This window comes from Bombus pascuorum, chromosome 7, assembly GCF_905332965.1.
Source record: "Bombus pascuorum chromosome 7, iyBomPasc1.1, whole genome shotgun sequence".
Taxonomy (NCBI): Eukaryota; Metazoa; Arthropoda; class Insecta; order Hymenoptera; family Apidae; genus Bombus; species Bombus pascuorum.
This window is the reverse complement of record NC_083494.1, coordinates 4099837-4122997: the sequence shown is the minus strand read 5'-3', so window position 1 is coordinate 4122997 and position 23161 is coordinate 4099837. Positions and strand designations below refer to the sequence as shown.

Here is a 23161-nt window from a genome sequence, read left to right as displayed (position 1 = left end):
GGGAAGCTCCTACCAATGTAACTCATGGGTGACATTGTTCATGGGAAAAACCAGCTTTCCCGTTAGATAACTACCCGATTTCTCCGTGATTTTTAAGAACGAGTAATAACCTTAAGGACTGTTCTAAGAACCAACCATAAACCGAAAATACTTGCAGGAATAAAGATTCCGTTGAGAAGATTCTGTTTATGGCGGATCCTTAGATATATTAAGGGTCTGTATAACGGTACATGGGCCTTTGACAGTCAGACAATGAAAGATGATCATTTCACGCGACGTAACATATAAAGAATAGAAGTTCACACAGAATTGTGTAATTTATTTTTGTTACTTGGATGATAGCATTTAATTTTATAAATGATGATTTATACACAATTTGTCTTGTGTCCAGAACTAAACAACATTTTATTAGAATTTACGGTAAAAGCAAAAATATATATAAAAAAGGAAAGGAATTTTTTGCAATTGCAGTTCAAAATTATAGAACTCTACCCTATCCGTGCTGGCTGTATTCGTATTTCTAAGAAGAAGGTTAACGTTTTGAATGAACAAGGTCTTTATCCATTACCTACATCAATTTGTTTCACGTACCAGAAATTTTGTATTCTGAGATTTCTTAAAATACATTCTTGACTTTCATATAAACATAAACCGTTCAATTTTGTATTAATTCTTGGTATTCCGAACAAATTATCTCATCATACATATATAACAATATATAACAATTGCTTTTTGGCAAATAAGATAATTCGAATTAAATATTATTTAATGACCAATTCAATGAAAACAAAGCTATATACTATATAGAAATTGTAATTAGTAAAACACAGTTATGTACAACTTGTTAAAACAATTCCTTTTTTCTACATAACATGAAACGTGACAATGTTTATTCTGAACGTGATATATAGCAAAGTGATAAAACTGCTTGTATTGTCAATATCGTAAAATATAAATCTCTTGCAGTATAACAGCTTAAAACATGCACAATCAGATGTTATGCTTCTAAACTCTAAACATTTTGGTTGTTCATAATTCTTTCGTATTTGTACAATTTCATCGTGCATTCAAAAATGCTCAAGTATTTTATCCTGTGTTATCACAATGTAAATATATTATGTAAGAAATTTGGAACATGAATAAAATATTCGTTCGTGCAGAAATATCAATTCAAGTTTACGAAGCAAGTACTTATCGACGTTATTTTGAATTCATATATTAGGTTTATAAACATTATAGTAACTTTAATTACTGACGATAAATCTATATCTTTTGTAAGTCACTTCTCGTATATTTTATAAAAATATTAAATATTTTATTTTCTATCTCAATTTATTTATTTCTTAATCTATCCGTATACTAATTGTAAGTAATCTATCTACACATATAATTTTTAGTATTTTATTTTATTGCACAACAACAAAAAATGCTACTAGATGATGTGTTAAAATAGATGTTCATTAAAATATTCTTGTACTTTTGAAAAATATGCCTATATTCTATTCTTATTATTGTTAAAAATTTGGATATGATTCTACAAACAATAAATAAAAGATTAATTCCTATTGAATTTTATTTATTGAATTTTAGTGAAATTTCCTCAAATATGAAATAAGAAAAGATTAGTTTTATTTAATATAATAATATTTCGAGAAAACATCAAGGCAACATAATGCATTAAAATATATCATTTTAGTGTCATAATTATTATGCATATTATTATTTTCTTTTTTATCCTTAATTAAATCGTACTAAGTCATGTAGTTGCTATGAATTACAATGTAACAGTACAACAAATATGATAAATATTATAAAGTACAAAAAAATAATATTACATGTATATATTTCTAAGAACTACCATTCTCAATGACAAGGTGCCATTCAAAAATACGTAAAGAACAGAGCGCCATTCACAATATTGGGTACAGTAAATAGTATATCGGTCTAGTTGAAAAGTCAGCAAGTCATTCAACAAAGCGTTTGGTACAGTTCAAATTTTAAAGTAAGATACGGCTATCTTATGTTAATGTGTATACATTTAGTTCTCAATGGATAAAAACGATCCTTTTTATATTGTCCCCGTTAAATTTCCAAGAAAATACATAAAAGGCATATTTTATTAACAAAATACTTGAAACTTGACAAAATGTATAGTATTTTGAGACATCGTACAAATTTCATCGAGAAATGGTCTGTTGGTCAAATATCTACATATGAAATATATTCTCGCCCATTGAAATAGACATTTTTAAAACGAACTAATTCTAAGTATTCCAATTCTTAATCAGTAGCTAACCGTCAATGATCAAATATAACCATACATAAATAAATATTAAAATATGAAATTATTCGAATGATAAAGAAATACTTATTGCCAGAATTATTTGTAGATATGCAGACGAAAATCAGACAAAACATTAAAAGACAAAAATAAATTTCGTTTTTATACCTTTAGACGCTCATCAAAAGATGTTGATAAAAAGAAATGCGCTTTATATCTATGGTAGGATATCTATGTGATTATATGTGTATGTACATACAGCGTGTCTCTGAAATCATGATACGAGCGGTTGGGTGGTCATTCTACATGCAAATGTAAGTAGAGAAAAAGGAGTAACATTCTTTCGTTTAAGGCTTGGTTCTTCGAAGATCCGCCTACTGCACGTGTATTAGTTGTAAGTTTCAAGATATCCGACTTCTTTTTCCGCTCCTGTTTATATTTATAAACATAGATAATTTCACGTTTGCTTCCTACTATATTACTGTTATCTTATTTCCGCGATGTTCGCACTGAGAATGGTTTCATAAATAGAGGTGAGAGTTTCTCTTTTTAAAAATCGTTTTATTAACGTAAAAATTACTCAAAATGTTGGCCACGATGTTGCATATATAGCTCTAATTAAATTATTATCAGCACGAACAGAAAGAGAGGTCGGATATCTCGAAACTTACAATTAATACACGGACACCTGACGCATCTTAAAACTCATTTTTCTCGAAAATGAAGCCTTAAAGAAAAATTATTATTTTTTTGTTTCGACTAATTTTTGCATGTAGAACTACGAATCGACCGATTGTACCATGATTTCGAAGAATCCCTATATGTACGTATAGTATAGAGTTAAATTAAACAGATGGAAAACATTTCTATTAACAGAAATAATGATGGTAACGTAACGTTAATATGTAAACGTAAACACACAATAAAACATTATTTACTTAAAAATTCCATATGTTCAGTTTTTCCGAAGTTTTTCAGAATATTTAATTATTTGTTATGCATATGTAAGTAAAATGAATATTTATTAATTGGATAAATTTTAAAAGGACAAAAGAGATATTCGCATGCAATATTATACATTCCACTCCATTATGAACATTTAATGAAATAGTTCTTACTCAACGATATGTTTATTTTCGCCATATTTCAACTCCTTGTCTCTTTCCTTTCAAGAAAATAGAAAATAGTTCTTTGACAATATGGAATAAACAAGATGTTTCAAATAAATATTATCAAATCATGTAACTGACATTCAAGTCACAAAAATTCGATGTGCTATTTCATCTTAAGAAATGAGGGAGAGCCTTTGTTTCTCTAGCAATTCTCCTTCTGAAATTTGTTCCACCTGAATGATTAACCCTTCTAGTGTCGATCGAAAGAATTGTACCTGAACGGAGAATACCAAACCAATTTGATATAATTTGGCAAGGATTGAGAAAAAAATCATAAAAAAAAATAAGAATGATATTTACAAAAATCAAAACGGAACGTATTACGAAATAAAGGAAGAATAAATTAATACCAATTGTATTTCAATATTTGTTGAAAATCATAATAATAATACTTATACAAAACCATTAGGAAACATGGAAAAATCAGTTTTCTTTTATAAACAGTATTTGCAAATAAGAAGAATCATCGTTTGGTCATAATTTGATGTAGAACAGTATAAAGCATAAGTAATGTATTCTCAATTATTTATAACAAAATTTCTAATATCAAAACACAAAACTAAATGATAATCCTATGATGTGCAGTAAGCGTCAGGAAGATTACTTGCTCCGAAACAAGAAATAATATTCTAATATCATTATAAGCATTTATAGCTATCCGGCTATTGAAAATGTGTAGTATTTACTTATTATTATTCATACAAATAATTTACTCAGCATTGATGGTGATTAATGCATTCACAGTATAATCCTAATATTGCACAAATTACAAACTGTACGTGATCTATACACAGGCCCACCAAAAACTTTACTCTTGCCTTATCGAGACAAGATTATTTTGTGAAACATAAGCAGATATTCTGTTTGAACAGTGTTATCTAAAACCTGTGATTACGGTCTCAATCAAATCTGCGATGCCGAATTTTTCTCCTATGACACCGGCGTATATACACAATCTCGATATCAACCATTGCGGGATATAACAAAAAGTTAAAACAATTAACAATTTTTTCAATTTGTGGAGTATCTCCCACGGAGCTTCTGCAGAGGGGTTCAACCATTTACAGCATTTTATAAATTATTTTGAGATAAAGTTCTCTCGCAATGGGAATAGTAAGAATAAGACAATAAGAAAAAGTAAAATAGAATAATACAATGATATATCATTGTTCGGTACTAAAAGGATTAATCCAATCCATATAATTAAAATAGCTCACCTTGCGTAGAATGAAATACCATAACTTTCTCTCCTTAGTGCATGCATTAGCTTACTACGGTCGTTTTAAATCTCGTAATTTATCGAAAATTGGATTTCTATTTGAAAATATAAAAATACAGCGGCTACCATTACGAATTCGATTGAAACTAAATCTTTAAATTGCTCAAAGTATTATTGAACATAGATATCATTACGTTTATATCGTTATTATTATATATTATGTTATAAATTTCATTATTATATTTTTTGAAAATTTCGATATGAACTGTGGAAAGGATTGTATTACAGGCAAACGATTATAATATGAAAGAAGATGAAGTATTCTAATTCAGAGCTTTAAAGCAATTTACAAATTATTGGAAAACTCTGAAACATACCGAAAACAGATCCATTTAGATCTAAAGCAACAAATTTCCGTCAGAGATACACTATTTTTTAAAAAACCAAGGAAACGAATTTTTCTTCGAAACCACATAATTATTTATATCCATGTTATTAATCATGAATATTTATCAATTAATGGAAGATTTAAGTCATGAAAAATTTAAGAGGAAGTTATCATTTAAGAATGCTAAACTTACATAAACTTATCGTGGCGTTTTTTATTTTTTGAGACATTGAAATAGCTATAAATTATATTTACAATTTAAGAATGCTAAACTTAGATAAATTTATCGTATGGCTTTTTAAACATTCAAATAGCTAAAAATTTTATTTACAATTTTTCGTATTATTTTCGTAATTTACAAAAGGAATAGCAAGAATGCCTAACAGTGGAAAAATAAGGAAAGAAAACATTATTATTTGAACTGAAAGATTATATTGAAAATATAATTTGAGAATAAGTGATTAAATAATCAGAGTTAATTTCTATTTTATATAATATAAGAATAATCAAATATAACAGAGACAAATCTTGCCAAAAACTGAAATAATGGGGCAAAAAGCACTAGACGAAAAGAAAGACTGAAACACCCAGGTACGCCCAGAAACACCCAGTGTAAACTACAGCAAATCGGATATGGAAATACCAATGCATTATATATACTCATCATATAGAACGATCTAGAAAGATCTAGAAAGATCTAGAAAGATCTAAGAAGAGGACAAAACAGAACAACAAACTCCACTACAGCGGGACGTACAGAAGAATCACGAGCGTAACAATAATGAAAGTAAGAAACTACTTGATCTTAAGTATACCCCTGTCGATAGAAAGAATTATTGCATAGGTAAAATTAGTTGGCAAGTTAAGTTGAACAATAACGATAGGGCAAGGAACGAAATGTAAAATAAGAGAAAATCGACTGTGTTTGCGACATCGGAGGAACAGAACGTGGTAAATAGAAAATACATACTAAGCAACTGCACAGTATATACGGAATCCGGACCGACCACACTGAGAAATAAGGAATGATCGGAAATAGTGACGACAACAACAACTGAAAAACAAATATGGTAACTGACAAGCTTCATAAAAGGAAGCATGAAGTTGAAGAGCGCTTTCTGCATGGCGGAATAGAGAAACCAAAGAAGAATGAAACACAAAAGATTGATACACAGGCTGAGTCACCTAAGAGTTTAAGCTGAAATATCTTTGATACTATTAATTGTATCGGAAAAGGTTTCAGATAAAAGTTGAATGGCTTCAAAGGGGCCATGTTTTGATATAATTAGTTTTCCTGTAGCTGTACTAAAAAAATATATGATTCCATTCGAAAAATGTTGACTTTTGCGTGACCTTTTTGCGACCACCTACAGAAGAACTAACGACATTAAAACACACGCCCTTTGAAACCCTTCAACTTTTACCTGAAATATTTTCCAATGTGACTCATATTTCAGTTTAAATTCTTAGGTGACTCACCTTGTATACTAACCTATCTAATAAACTAACAATAAGATATAGATCAATGTACATACTTATTATTAGATAAGTAGAGGAGCAAGATTTAGTTTTAAAGAATAAACTAAAATAGAAAGAAAATGTAACAAGCTTGTACATACACAAGATAAATGTAATAGGCATAACCCTCGATACAATAAACGAATATAATGCAATAGTTGAGTTTAATGAATGGATGAATAAGCAAATTTGCGATGATAATTGCTGGTGAAAATTTCATATTTCAATAAAAAAATTCCGATAAAAAATATTCAGTGAAATGTATATAGTAGAAAGTAAGGTAAAGTAAAATGTAAAAGAATCATATAAATTGTTTCTAAAACATTGAAAATAATTTTTCATACTTCTTAAATATTATAATGCATAGTATAATATAAAATTAATATAATGCGTACACGTACGTGAAGTGCACATTTTCAAAAATCAAATTTCTTTCCTAGTAGTTTGTTTTATGGAATAATCTGCTTCTTCAAAATCTTTAGTGGTAGTTGTGTTGTAGTGAAGATTTGTAAATTTAATATATTTATTTTTTCATTTATTTTATATTTGACTCTTATAAGATGATATTAGTAATAATAATAATAACAGCAGATTATTTTCCGCAGCTAGTTTATAATTATTATAACGAGCACCTTCAATTTTTTACAAATACATGATTAATTTCATTAAAAAAAAAAAGTTACACGCGCACACAGTAAAACATTATATGTTATTTTGCATAACAAAAATTTGCGTTTTTTATAAATGTAAAATAATAAATTATAGTTAGATGCAATCGCTAACATTTGTCATTATTCGCACACTAGAATTGCACAATAGAATTTCAATCACCATTATCACTATTATTACTTCAAGTATCAATATTGCATAATCATTATATATCAAACATATAAAACAGAAATACCTTACTGTCACTCGTAAAATTAACAACATAAAATATTTCTTTTCTTTTCGTGTAACTAAACTCAAGAATAAAAAAAAATGATAGTTTCACAAGAAATACTGAACAGAATGTGAGATCGGAGTATATGGCAACATTGAAGTGAACATGAGTAATAATATCATAAACGGTTGTAATCTCAATCGTGACTTGACATAATTTTATTGTCAGTCGATAGCGTCATGATACCGATGACGTTGAATGACTAAGTATTGATATGTTTTTAATTAACGCATCTATTACTGTATAAATAGAAGAATAGTATAACAATGATGAATTTAGACACAGATATTTCTCCCGTTTACGATATGTACATACATATTTATAAGTGCATCAGTAAAAATAAGCTTTGAAATTATTTCTGGAATTAACCGACGAGTGTATAAATTTGTTCATTTCCCCCAAATGTCATTCCTACAAATAATAATAAATAGTGTTTTAATAATAATGTTATGATCAGTTATGTTATTTAATTTAAAATTACTACAACCGTTTTAAATCAGTTTAAATGAATGACCACTCAAACCACGTTGATTGCACTATTACACATAACGTAACAGATGAATCACATTGCGTTACATGAGAAATAAGATTATTACCATTTTTATTTTATTTCACTAAGGAGAATGTTTCATGGATTTGTCACAGAATTTCAGAAACAATGATATCAAATAAAATCATTATGTTAGAGTATTTTTACTTAGTAATGTACTGCAGTCCACAGTTTCGTATAGATATAGATACATACATATATATACATTACGTATGTGCATACATGTATGATTCGTATAATATATGTTTTTTATATAATCTTCTACAATAATATATGATTGCAAAAAATTTAATGTTCTCAATAAGAAAGAAATTTCATGTGATTATTACCCCTAATAATATTTAAATATCCGAGCTGACGTTAAAATACATGTGTAGTTCAAATTCTACGCTTATTTCTTATTTTATATTTTCCAATTTATGTAGTTAAACGTAATGCAATTATTATATTATTTTCATAATATTTCTAAGAAAACTTTTCGAACTTTCACAAAATCATTTGTATTTTTATACATTTCCAGATTCTTCAAATTTGCAAATATAAATAACGATCAATGTTAAAAAACTATAAATTCTTTTTTTCTCTTTGACACATTTTTACTTTCGATACTGCATTTAATTAGAATTGATTAAATTAATACCAGTTAGTTACAGAAAAAGGTCCTAATAAAGCAAATTTAAACTCATGAAGTTGTATATAAGATATGTTATTATACGAAAATATGTTAAAATATCATATTAAGATAAGATAGTAACTAGAAATTAAACCACCTAATTATCTATAGATAATTGAATATAATATATGTAACTCTATAAAACAATATTCAAGCTATTAATTATTCATTTAATTATTAATAATTAATCAAAGATATAAAATTATTCCATGGAAAATAAATTTCAAAATAAGAAATATCTAGAATTGTAATATTTTATCAAAATGTATGATAGCTCCTTTATAAACTCTAAAAAAAAGGTCAACTTGATTATAAATATTTTATTTTTTAATTCGTTTAAGTCTAAATACGGTAAGTAATCAAACAAATATTTCTCAATATTAAAGTAGCCAACTATCTACGTCTTAAAACAATGAGAATTAAACAATAATTATAATGAGATAATTCAATTAAGTTTCTTGTCCTTGGAATTTAAAACCAAAGCTATCTTAAAGAGAGAAATATGAGAATAAATCCATTCGACGAACAGTTAGTATCGTTAATTACCCTTGAAAATATTAATTTGTAATTGTAAATAAAAGGGCAATATAAGTAATTTAAAATATAGATTTACATAGATAGATATTAACTTGGATCACATTGGATAAATATACGTAATTGTATGGTAAATATCCGGCCAGAATTAATGAAATCTTTATCGAGAAGCAGCAATGAATCTACATTTATCCAAATTCTCTGAATAAAATTATGACCTTCTTCCTATTTTAAATTCCTAGTAAACGTATATCTGACAACAGCAGATAGATATTACATTTTCATATCTTGTTTACACTCTTTTTACTAATACCTGTCGTTACAAAACATGTAAATGTACGATTTTTTAATCTTCGTCAAAACTCTACATTCTACCATTAATAACCATAAATAATAAATAATGCGACGCAACATATACATGAAATATAATGTGAGAAAATAAAATTAACAAAATCGTGATGAATCGTAACAGAGTGAGCGATACTTACGATATGCGAACAATATTTTTGCATGCCCATAATGATTAGTAAACTACTGACATTTATGCATTTTTACGAATTACAATTAAAGGAATAAAAAACAGAGACTTACTTCATCTATTTAGTGCTATTCGTATAATGAATATTATATTTCTAATATCAAGTATATTTTTGCACTTGTATATTTCCTAAAAATATTATACATGAAAATTCGCGTATTAACAATTATACTAAAAACTGATAATTAAACATTAAAGCATACCTATGAGAATTGTTTAAATTGGTTATTTTTGTAACGATTCATTGCCTCATAAATATCTTTCGTGTGATATAAAAATTGCGTCAGAAAAGCACGTGCTTAATTCACACTCGGTGAACCATACAATCAACGTAAACGACCGATATTATTATATTAAAAGGAAAAAAAGATGCAAAGATAAAGATAAGTTTTTGCTAACGTTATTTATAAAATATCAGGTTCATTTTTTACACGCTTCACAACGAGAATTTTAAGAGAAGAAATACGCGGTTTAGAAAGAAAAATAAATTTTAATAGTTACCTAAGTATGCATAATTATAATAGCTTCATATAATTTTATATTTCTTTTTCTGCCAGTTAATGTTAGTTAACATTGAGTACACGAGTGAACTGAGATAAATTATTAATCCGTACCCTTATCTTTATTAATTCCTTCTTCAAGATAGTCTTAACATCCTTTGTTGATTAATCGAATGTTTAGAAATGTTCTTAAATGAAGAAAGAAATAAAAGAGTGGACACAAGTAGATAACGAATTATCATTACGTACTTTGAAGTGATTATACAACATTTACCTATATACATAAATATATGTATTTCAAAACGTATATACAAGCTTAGTCATAGATAAATACGTGAACAGTTTCTGTGGAAGAATTATCATAATTCTAGTAAAATAGTAAAATCCTAAAATGAGTTGCTTATCTATAGATTAAAAATTTCAACCCTACAGTAATTTTTATTTTTCAATATCTCGACATTGCTTTCTTTACAACTGGAAAAGGAGTTTTAACATTTAAAAAATGTGAGATATCTTTAGTATTATTTCTTATTTTTCTCAAGTTTAAAAGATTTTCTAATAGAAAAATACGGTAGGAAATGACCCAAGGAACAAATGAATTAACTTCAATTTTAAACTCCTTCGCAATTAATTATTTAAATCTTAAGTAATCATTTCAGTATCATTCCTTTGTCGATTAAACCTTTTTATTTTAATCGAAGATAACAATTAATACACCCATTTTGATTCCTTTATCTTGAACTAGTGTATGATTTTGTAATTTTTCACGTTGATATGTAACTTGAAGTTGGAGAATAATTTTAACTTCTCTTTCTCCTGGTTATCAATATTGTAACACTGAATTGCAGATAACTACCTTGTTAAATATTTTTCCAAAATAAATTATCATTATAGAAATAATAAGTATACTTTCATTTCGCGCCATTACAATTCAGATTGCAATTAATTTCGCTGGTAACAAGTGTGTGCTACCTTATAATTAGTGTTTTTACAAATTTGTTTATCCTATGTTATGTAAACATTATTTACCTTTATTTATTATATAGATTTATTTATTGCGATTGAAACAGAGAATTATAACTATTTAATTAGAACTTAATGTAGTAATGTAATATAACTAAAAACAACAAATTGTTAGTTCACAACTCAACTTGCAACTTACAACTAACAATTCATAATTCATGAGTAATGATTGACCCACAACTACTCGCAACTTCCTCACAGCTGCAACTAGTCACAACTCAGTCGTAACTCTAACTACAACTATTGATTATTGATTATTGACCAGTGACTAGTGAGTAGTTACTTAGCATATCGCCCACTAGTTAGCATATGGCCCATCAGGATTTCCCATCCTTCCAAGCTTGTCAGCACTTTTATTGTTTTCCACCTGTAGTTCATCGAAATTTCCAACGGTTTCTCCTCAATACCACAATATTAGTAAATATTCTCTCAAATAGCTGCAATAAAAATTATGTTTAAACGATCTAATAAAACCAAATAAATGAATTGCACAAGAAATACGATTACCTAAGTCGATTTATTTAATTGAGAATATACCGTATCTGTAATATTTGCAACAGCAATGAAACTTTTTGACAAAATTTTCCTAATATAATTAAAATAAAAAAGATCGTAAAAATGATAAATTCAAGAAGATCTCAATAACACAACTGTTTTATAACGCTTATTTAAAATGAAACGAAATTTTAATTACAAAGCTTTTTTATAAATTGCAAAATTGAAATGTTTGAGGATGCGGTTGAGGATTTTTGTTCTGCTTCACGAAATAAAATTTTAATCCCTAGAATAGGATATTAAAGATGAAACTTAGATGAAAAATTCGCCTCGCTATAAAGGAAAAAATTACAATAAAGTATTACAATACAAATACAAACGATAAATGAAAAACCGTTTTCATAGGAGAAAGTTACAACACAGGTTTTAAGTTTCAAAAATGACTTGATTTAATTACTGCTTTAATCGTAAAATAGAAGAGATAATTGTAAAAAGAATGCTTACTCACAATTTACACGTATCTCGCATTCAGCTGTGTCAGTGATATTGTATCAGACTGCTCTATGATTTCGAACGTCTTCTCGGTTCTCACTCTGAAATGATTATACATAACCACATTTTTTACTAAAAAGAATCATTGCGCACGCACAGAATGAAATTACACGCACGTTCCTTACCTAAAGAAAAATCACAAGTGAAAAACATTTACTCATTGTAGTTACATATGCGTACATATTGAATCACAATGTAGAGACGTAGAATTTAGATAAAAAGAAGTTGAATTGAATAAACATATGCTATTTAGTGAATTATATCTATTTGGTGAAGTAACTGTATTAGAAACGTAAATTACGCTAAAAATATGTTATATATATTTGTAAATAGTATATTTTTTAATAGAACACTGTATTGTTTTACATTGATAGTTTAATTTGCATAAAATTAAGAAAACATCCAGTCAATTCATAATTACTAAGATAATACTAGATATGTACAACTTTTTGAAAAAATTATGACTATAGAAATTACAGATATCTTTAATCATTCTAAATTTTAATAGAGAGTTTAGTATAATAAATTAATAAAAACTTGATAGGTATCCGATACTTGATAAATAGTAATTATATATATGTATAGATACATATATTTTATACTGCAGTAGATTTTATCCTAAAGATATAAAAATAGGATGTAAAACAGTGATGTATAGAAAGTGTTCTGGTTGCAAAACACTTATTCATTTTAATATTGCGTTAATCCAATGAATGAGTAGTAAAAACCATAGTCACACTGGGTACGCACGTAGGTAGTATGTAATAATTATATATATAATACAATAACATAAAACTATAGTACATATTTTTCCCTTTTATTTTATCAAACGATAACCGATTCAGGTAGGAGGAACAAAAGTATCGTAGCTGAAAGCGATATATGTATGCAATAAGGAAGTCAATTAAAGCATTAAACGGCTATACCGATTGATCTAGCCGCATTCAGGGCCGTACGCACCCCGTGACCAGGTTTGCTAGAAAATTATTTATCGCTGCGCCACGCCGACGTACCTACTTTAAAGAAAGAAGCAGTTCTGAGTTGATACGGTACGGTCCTGAACAAAGCTCGAACTCCTTATCTCCCTTAACATGCCACAACTTACGTATATGTTCGGTCTTCAACCGCGTAAGCTTACGATCTCACTACGTATATAGATTCCAGCTTAATTGTTTTGGAAAAATAATCTACTACTATGTAATAACGCTAAATTCCAGATTATTTTATTCCAAGACCTAACTTGATCTTCAATTTAAAGAAGAATTATTTCGAATACTAAATCTTTTGAAACTCAATATACAAGAGCTGATAAAATAAGTTTTACAAGCAATAATATATAAACGGTAGATAATATATAATACAATATAATATAATATAATATAATGTAAATATATATTTAGAAAAATGATTAAATCTAATATCATAGAAAGGATCTAAATTATTATTATAAAATATTTATTCATTTGTTAATGAAAAAGCAAAATCAAGTTCTTTCGAGAAGCAGAAGAAAATTTTATTTACATTTATTAAATTTTAATTAATTTTATAAACATAAACTAATTCGCTTTGACTTTACGATACTTTTTAAACCGAAGATTAATTATATACAAGGCAATTTGATACAAAAGAAGATTCAGATTTACATAAAAGTGATATGATGTAATTATAACCTTATAATACACAAAATTTATTTATCAATCTTTTCACACTTGTACATTTTCAATATTAAATTATCTCAGACACTATCTTACTATTGCTTTCTAAGAAAAACTCTCTTATGAGATTATTAAGTCAAGTTAGTGAAATTATCGAAAAATTGTAGAAATATACCTACATTGGAATACATGAAATACACTCGTCTTCTATTGCACTTTATTGACAAGACAAGCTTCAAGAACGATCAACCAAGATACATGATCGGTCATTTTTCACTGATCGCTTCTTGTAAACTATTTTTTCCGTTTTTACCATTCACCCTCCTTAATTATGCGCAAAGCTCTCGTTTTGTTGAAATATGTATTAGCAAAATTAACAATATAACATTTCTTATCGGTTTGTTATTTTATTCTACGATTTCTTTGACGACTTGCACAATTAACCTATACACTTATATTCTACGACATGTATTACCATGTGAATGCTTAAACCCCACTCGAGCATTTCCCAATCATGGAGGGAGATTCTACGATATATAAAACTCTAGCTGATACGTAACATCTACTCAGTATAAATTCTGTTCTTTCGAAGGAAACACACAAAGTGTATTTATTGCAGCTTGATAATAATTCAAGTCGATCTCAACTCGTAGCTCAAAGTTCAATATACAATTATCCCGTTATACTTTGAAAGTTTTCCATCCGAACGAATCGCATATCACCGATTTTCCGAAGACTCGGAACGCTATATTAACAAGGTGACGAATATTTTTAACTCGACTAATATAATAATCCGTATGGGAGATTAGGAATTTACACAAGTATACTATCAGTAGCAAGACCATTGATGTGTGATTATAAAAATCGGAAAAAGTTCGTTATATCAGTTCCGTTTGATGTAACAAGTTTCGAGCTCTCGTTGTTACCTCGACCAGTTATATTCATAGTAAGATTACACACAAAAAAAAAGATAAAGTGACGAACGAAAAGAAGAATAACGATTTAAGAATGTAGCACATGATGTATCTACGAAAGTCTACGATACTATACTGTATTGATAAAGAACAATAATTTTTAATAATTTTTAAAGTAGAGTTGTTTTTTTTATTTCTAATATTGAGAGAATCTCTTGCATTTCCTATTTTTAACTTTGTTACATATAAATGTTATTAGTAGTCGGCAAATCTAAACATGTTTATTAACAATTTTATCGTAGAACGTGGCACTTTTTTTGCAGAAGTATTAAATACGTGGATAAGATACCGAATTGGGAACGGTGAAAGTAACGTTTCAGACGAATCTAATCGAATTCCGCGCCGATTTCATCTTCTGGATGATCGAGTGTCACGTGACTCGAGATTAGCCGAACGAAGCGACGAAGGTACCGAAGTTATAAATAACGGCTACCAGAGGGTGGGGAGTCTCTTTCACTTTCTACTTCTACACTGTACCATAGTGCATTTGCTCCGCGCTCGCCTGGCTGTTACGTTGTGTGCTGTGCTGGTGTAGGGTTGGCTCGTGCGAAACCAAAGTAGGGTATAGACTGAACTTAGGACCCGACTTCCTCGCTTTCTTCAACTATTAACGACGTCAGACAAACTGAACGTGTCAGCAGAGTTGCAACACGTGGCGGAAGCATTTGAGCGTAGACGAAAGAAACCAAAAGCTGTATCCACGATCACGAAAAGAAAGAAAATGCCGGAGACCGCTCATCACATGAATGGATACGCTAACGGGCACACGCCGCCCGAGCTACAACAGGATACCAGTTTCCTTTTTACTTCAGAATCCGTCGGCGAAGGCCATCCAGGTAGGTAGCCTAAAAAGTATGCGTTTGTTTCATGACTCTTATGTATTTTGGACAATATCGTACTAGTTCGTCTCGAGTTCCATGTCGGTGAGCCGCGTGTGCCGCCATGAAACTCGATGAACGAACCACACATACTTACATATGTATATACCGTGTGCGCACGCCGCGATTCTACCCTTTCTTCGCGCTTTCTTACTTTCCTTAAAAGCTTCGAAATGCGAGGATGGTGTTACGTTGCGATTTATTTGTTTCTTCGATTCTCTTTTTTATGCCTACCAAATACAGAATATCAATGCGTTCAAACAGCACATCGGGAGCACATTTTTCCAATCGCTATCAAAGCAGAAGCAAGAACATCGGCGTCGCCATGTGCTCCTGAATATCGCAATCCACTATCATCTTCAATATCTTCTACATTTCTCCCCTTACATTTAAATTCATCCTTTTTCTCTAATCATATGTTAAACAGCTTTCTAAATTCACTTATGAATTATATACAGAATTCGATTAATTTTTTATACCAAGTTATATCAAGTATCGTTTCACACGTGCAAGCGCTGAACGTAGTTAATACATATTTTCTTTTAGTCATGAATCTCGATTGGATTATTGTAGTCCTTCCAATTATTTATTATTTTATGTATTCTAAAGTAAAAATCTAAATTTTCATTCAAAAAGTAATTAAATATTACTTTCGGTTGATTTATTACAAAACCAGGCTTACAATATTGGTTCGACCAAACATCTTAACAAAATTTTACAAATATGTACGGAACAAGTTTAAATCAATTAGCATATATTCCATTTTCTGATTATGCAATTGTTTCTACAAATATATATCTATTTGTTTCAAAATTCATACATCTATATAGAAATTACATATACCAATAATTCGAAAGAAAGTTAGCTAGTTAAATTTAAAATCACTTCTATTCTATAGTTAGTCTAATTTTTTTTCTCCTTTTTTTTTTTTTTAGATAAAATGTGTGATCAAATAAGTGATGCAATTTTAGATGCACATTTAAAACAAGATCCTGATGCAAAAGTGGCTTGTGGTGAGTTTTCTAAAAATGATCCTAATTTTTCAAATAAATTGAATCAGTTGTGTTATAACCTCTATTTATAAGCTAGTCAGTATGACCTTGAGTTAATTTTGAACCATAGAACTCTGAAGGGATCTAGTACTTGATACAGTGTCTATACTTTAAGCTGTTACTTAACAGTCATCAAATGTTTATGTTCATTTCTAATTCTTATTTTTATATGTTATATTTTTCGATTATTCAGAAACTGTGACAAAAACAGGAATGATACTGTTATGTGGAGAAATAACATCAAAAGCTGTGGTAGACTATCAAAAAATTGTTCGGGATACTGTTAAGCACATTGGATATGATGATTCTTCAAAAGGTAACAAATATTCCTATTTGTTCTTCGTGTTTCCTCTTTTCAGTGATGTATGTTTGTTAAACCCTTTCATTCCCCTAAAATTTTATTAAATTTATTTTATTTGTACATCTAAAACATTTGAAGTTATCCTTGCTAACATAAAGGATTTCCATCTTCTATGTACACATGCCCTGTGGCCGGAATGATGTCTTTATTACCTTATCCCTCACAAAATTCGCCTCATTTGGTTCTCCAGAATCAGATTTTATAAATACACGGTCGAATCATGGCACGAAAGCTTCCGACACTAAATATGATTTTTATTATACCTACTGTCTTTACTTACTAAATTATTAAAAATTGTATTTGTATAATTTAAATAAATATATATTTTTTATAACAAAGAGATGTGCCTTACGCTACATACACGTTAGAAAAGTGTTAGAGAAAATTCCATGACTCGATCGATTGGATGACCAATATCCTGCTCATTATTTTTTGGAAAAAATAAGTAAAAGAACACGTATGAATATGTAACGTAAGCATATCATGATCGTGGCAGGATTCGATTGGCGTACGTTGAACCTTTTGGTGGCGATCGAACAACAATCTCCAAATATCGCTGATGGTGTTCATGTGGACAGGGAAGAGAAGGACGTGGGTGCAGGTGATCAGGTACATAACCCATTCTCAGCCCGTGCCGCAGAGCAGCCATATAATTCAATAACATTCTCCTTTTTTTTTGCTTTACCCTTTCCCTTCTTTCTTATGATACATTCTGTAGTTTTTATAACATACACTTTCCTCGTGTTATGCGTGAATGTGTGAATCTGTGTATGCAAACAAGTACTGTTTATTCAGATACAGGAAGTACATGTTTTATAATATAAGAATTTATTTTATCAGGAAGATTTATATATAAATAAATTCTACTTGTATATTATAGGGATTCTAGATTAGAGAAATTCATCACTGCATAAAAATCATAATAATTGTCACTATGAAATATGTAACAATATTCTATTTCATATAACACTTTCATACATTTTATGTATTTTAGTTAGGTTTTGGAATTACACAATATATCGGCTAAAGAAAAAGATTTTACATGGTATTATACTTAAATAGGTCAGAATAAATTTATTTTTAACTTTTTTTTAAGCAAGGAAATTTATTATCTTGAAACAGCAGAGTAAACTGGGATACAAAACAGTGACACATCGGTGTAATGAGAGTATTGATATTCATAGTAGCAAACATTTATATCTCATTCGTATAATTTCTACAGGTTTTGACTTCAAGCTTTGCAGTGTTCTGCTGGCGCTTGACGCCCAATCACCAAATATTGCAGCGGGAGTTCATGAAAACCGTAGTGATGAAGAAGTCGGCGCAGGAGATCAGGTCAATTAGCATTCTGATCTGTTCGTTTGAATTTTCTGTTCTTCTTTCTGTCTTATCTAATGCCAATGTAGTTACACCTTCTTAGCTTTTTGAACAATATATGCATATTTAGTTACTCTTTTCTTACTCTCGTTTTGTTTACCTTTATTAACGTAGGCACATATTTAGTTTTGGTAATGGTATTCTGTAGCTTATTTTTTTCCCTCTTTCTTCCCATCCTGTATGTAGAATAGGGTTACATAAAATATTAGCTCCTTATTAATATTATTATAGTATTGGTGAAGGCGTCTCTATGAGTCTAAACCATTAAAGTTTACTCCCATATCTAATTTTCCTTTCTACTTTCTTTTTTATTCTTTGTATCTTCTGCTGGTTTTTAATGCAATTTTTATCCTTTCATCAATTGTTATAACAAACAATTTTCAAGTGTTGTTTCTCATTGTTTCTTTGTTAGAAATATTCCTTAACATTTGCATTATGTTATATATAACTCTATCTAAATTTGTTTCTGCATACTACAGTTCCACATTTTTATTTTGCAATAAATATCATGAAATATACGCCCAATTATTCAAAACCTAGTCTAACATCTGTATCTAATTATTTTAGTCAAGTTTGGAGCTATTATCTCCATAAGTTCGTGTTATCATTAAAATGTGTTATAAACAAGAATGCAACAAAAGCTACTAAACAAATTAGTGAATATAGTTGACTCAATATCATCTTAGTAATTCTGCTCTGTATGACACCTCCCTCACATATTATTTTTAAAAATTTTCAGTACATCATAGATTACAATTCCTGCAAATTCTGAATGTAAATTAACACATAATTTTTAACTGTGTGTTGTGTGCACATTATTACTTTATTAATGCTTAATCTCCTGTATTACAAATTTACATAATATTGCAAGTTAATTAAAAGCACAATAAATCTTTCTCCTGCTTCAACTCCATACCTTATAAATTTTAGCTGAAATAACTTGAATTCTTCTCTTAGGGTCTGATGTTTGGATATGCAACGGATGAAACTGATGAATGTATGCCCTTAACTGTTGTATTAGCACACAAGTTAAACCAAAAAATAGCAGAATTAAGACGAAGTGGTGAATTATGGTGGGCAAGACCAGATTCAAAAACACAGGTATGATTTTAATTAATAAATTACACAATTCTGTCTCTCTCAAATATAGTAAAATTTGAAAGTATTTATTAAAATGATTTATATTAACGTTAAAGTTCAGTTAATATTATTCAATGATGTCACATAGTATTTGCTACTCTTGAATGCCATGATGTTAAAAAACGTTACTGAGAATAATTTGTAAATGATATATTGATATTCTCAAATACAATCTTTTTTTTTTCTGATAACATTTTTTGCTGTTAATATTATACAATAGGTCACTTGCGAGTACGTAATGGATCGTGGTGCCTGCGTACCTATAAGAGTTCATACAGTGGTTGTATCATTACAACATAGTGAAAAAATTGGCTTGGAAGAATTACGCAAAGCAGTCATGGAGAAGGTTATCAAAGAAGTTATTCCAGCAAGGTATCTAGATGATAGAACGATCTTCCATGTTAATCCTTGTGGATTGTTTATTATTGGTGGTCCACAGGTAAAATACAAATTTTTTACGTTAAATTAAATCAGCTTTCTGTGAAATGCTTTTAAAAATTTTTATACTTCTCTGTTTATTTGTAGAGTGATGCTGGTCTGACTGGTCGCAAAATAATAGTCGATACATATGGTGGTTGGGGAGCTCATGGTGGTGGTGCATTTTCTGGTAAAGATTTCACAAAAGTTGATAGATCTGCTGCTTATGCAGCGAGATGGGTTGCTAAATCTTTAGTGAAAGCTGGTCTTTGCAGACGATGCCTTGTACAGGTATAGATTATTATTATTCTCTATTATTATAACATTCATTAAAATAACATCTTTTTTTTTACTACATTTTACTTTTGATGAAAACATACATGTTCACAATGAATTTTTAGGTTTCTTACGCTATTGGAGTAGCAGAACCTCTTTCAATCACAGTTTTTGATTATGGTACTTCTAAATTATCTCAACACGAACTTCTAGGTATAGTCAATAAAAATTTCGATTTACGACCTGGGAAAATCGTTAAGTAAGTACTATTTGTACTCTATACTATATTTTGGATATAAGTAACCAAGAATGTTGTATAAATAGTATTATAATCATTTCTTAGGGAGCTGAATCTTCGTAACCCCATTTATCAGCAAACTAGTACTTACGGACATTTTGGCCGAGAAGGATTCACTTGGGAACAACCAAAAACTCTAATTCTCGATTGATGAGAGCATAGATCCTAAATCAGTTTGACGTTTCTTATTGTAAAACGTCTATCAAGTTGTTCTCAATAATCATATATCTCGTAAATGTTTTCCGAGATTTTCCGACCTCCGCGTTACTTCGCCGAGTCCATCAATTCCTTTTGCCAATTTAGTACTAGCCGGAAAAATGACATATTAGATTTTTCCATCATGAAGTTCTTGGTATTATGCGATATAGTACAAATTTTTTTGATCCAGCATATAAGCAAGAGCAATTTTTTTTCTTACTATTCGCAAACTGAGTTGATGTTCATCAAACATTAGATATAATGAAACTATCGGCAAAGGGAAAGGTGAACTAAGCCTGTATGAGTCTGTTACACGTGTACTTGTAACAGTCACGTAAGATTGTTTATTTACCAGTGATACAACTCATTACCATGGCTTGTAAGCAGTGTGTGTTGGAAGTTACAATAGTAAAAGAACAATAATACTTGGAATGATAAACATTCTGTATTTGGAAAATGTATAAATTGGCAACATCAGGCCAGGGCGTGCCTGTAAACAAACATTTGAGATGAAAATATCTCAAATTTTTAGCAATGTTTTAGTACTATGTATAAATGTACATGAAAGACCAATTTGCTTTTAAAATACTAACATAACATTTTAATACCTTGTGTTCATCTATTCTAGCAAGTCTCGTTAATAGTAACTATGCTTTCATGTACGTTTGTTCATTAGAATTATTTATCATTCGAGTGCAAATATAAAATGGTAATAACTATGTACATTAACTTTTAGCAAAGTGGGGAAACGAAGCAATTAAAGTGACCAATTACAAACGAAGTTTCTTTTCATATTGTTTAAAACTTTCATGACATAATTCAATATAATGACGAGGAGAATAATATCGCATTTATTTAAATCTTCTTAATTAAAGCACTACAAATTTTTCAATTACGTTTGAATTTAGGTAATTGCGATACTACTATCTCTCATATATTTATATATACATACATGCATTTTCCCTCTTTGCTTCGTTTGAATAGATAATTATAATAAATATTATCGATCTTGCAACTGTATAGCAGATAATGCAAAATCAAATGTTAGACCTTATTTTATGGAGGTCTAGTGCAGGTTGCGTAGCGGAACTCGAAAATTATACGATTTTTCCAAGTTGTAGTGCGAAGATCTGTAACACTATCGTATTTTAAATCAACAAAAATGTAAATGAAATTTAGTAAATTCGTTCCATTAGATTGATGTAACGATCTATCGTGTAATGGTATTGGCAGTGTAAAGATGCACAAAATCATTATATGCAAATCATAATAAAAAGGATTTTTTAATAAAATGCTAAACTATCGTTCATTTTTTGTTATAAACAATTTACAGGTTAACAATTCCCTTTGCACTTCCTCATAATGATATTCTATAATTTAATAAGTATACGTAAAGCTATGTTTAGTCAAAGATTCTTAAATCAGAGCTCTATTTTACAGCAAATTGCAATCAGAAAGATTAATAAATAACTTCTGCATTTTCATAAATATTTGTTTTTTTCGATGATAACATAAAAAATATAAAACGAAATTTTTATTTTTTAAATGCAGCTCACATATTGCTATTTTCCAATATATAAAAAGTTATGTATGATTTTGCAATATTTAAAGAATTAATATATTAATACATAGCGTAGTTATGGCAAAATTCATTACAAATATAGTAATTTAAATAATATATATTCTTCATTTTATTACATATGTATTGCATGATGCTACATATTTGGAAATGTATAAAAATAGAGCTTGGATAAATCATTACTAATATACTATATTAATTATTAGCTAACTATTATTATAACTAATATTTCAATACATTCTGTCTAAAAAGCAGATAAACTTTTCATGACAAATTATAATCTCATTTAGGAATTACAGATATGTAATAATTTATTATAATAGATCTTGTAGATGAATAGTTTTGCATAAATGACAAAATATTGAATATTAAAAAAGAATAATTTGTGTTTTTGTCATAAATTGAACATTATATGAGCATTTTATATACATATGTGGAAAAATTCTATGACAAATAAAATATAATATATTATATAGATAATATAATACAATATTCATGTTATTATATTCTAAAATATAAGGAAAAGTTAAAGAATTAAAATTTGTTCATTAGAATATATTTTGTTTTTTA

At 28.9% G+C, this 23161-nt stretch overlaps 1 protein-coding gene and 1 long non-coding RNA gene across 3 annotated transcripts; one reads left to right on the top strand and one right to left on the bottom strand.

The window, feature by feature from the left end:
- Positions 1-12468: 12468 nt before the first annotated feature.
- LOC132908699 (uncharacterized) lies at positions 12469-14617 on the bottom strand. The gene is made up of 2 exons (XR_009658399.1): positions 14221-14617; positions 12469-12511 (listed from the first exon to the last, which is right to left on the bottom strand). It is a non-coding gene; the product is annotated as an uncharacterized LOC132908699 (long non-coding RNA).
- A 27-nt stretch (positions 14618-14644) lies between these two features.
- On the top strand, positions 14645-22304 carry LOC132908693 (S-adenosylmethionine synthase). Of its 2 annotated transcripts, none has more exons than XM_060962915.1 (10): positions 14645-14799; positions 15279-15851; positions 16829-16906; positions 17139-17261; positions 17803-17915; positions 19641-19784; positions 20044-20262; positions 20349-20531; positions 20642-20775; positions 20860-22304. In XM_060962915.1, exons 2-10 carry the CDS (start codon positions 15737-15739, stop codon positions 20963-20965), a joined length of 1215 nt encoding a protein of 404 aa, XP_060818898.1. In that variant the 5' UTR covers positions 14645-14799; positions 15279-15736; the 3' UTR covers positions 20966-22304. The 2 variants fall into 2 exon arrangements, with proteins under 2 accessions (XP_060818898.1, XP_060818897.1); XM_060962914.1 differs by lacking the exon at positions 17803-17915 and adding an exon at positions 18529-18641 and having other exon boundaries at positions 14648-14799.
- The last annotated feature ends 857 nt before the right edge of the window (positions 22305-23161 follow it).

What these genes read in the sequence shown, in the direction of transcription:
- LOC132908693 (XM_060962915.1), top strand. Translation starts at nt 15,737, where the DNA reads ATGCCGGAGACCGCTCATCACATGAATGGATACGCTAACGGGCACACG. An exon ending in CGTCGGCGAAGGCCATCCAG is followed by an intron (nt 15,852 to 16,828) that starts GTAGGTAGCCTA and finishes TTTTTTTTTTAG; the next exon opens with ATAAAATGTGTGATCAAATA. An exon ending in ATATGATGATTCTTCAAAAG is followed by an intron (nt 17,262 to 17,802) that starts GTAACAAATATT and finishes TGATCGTGGCAG; the next exon opens with GATTCGATTGGCGTACGTTG.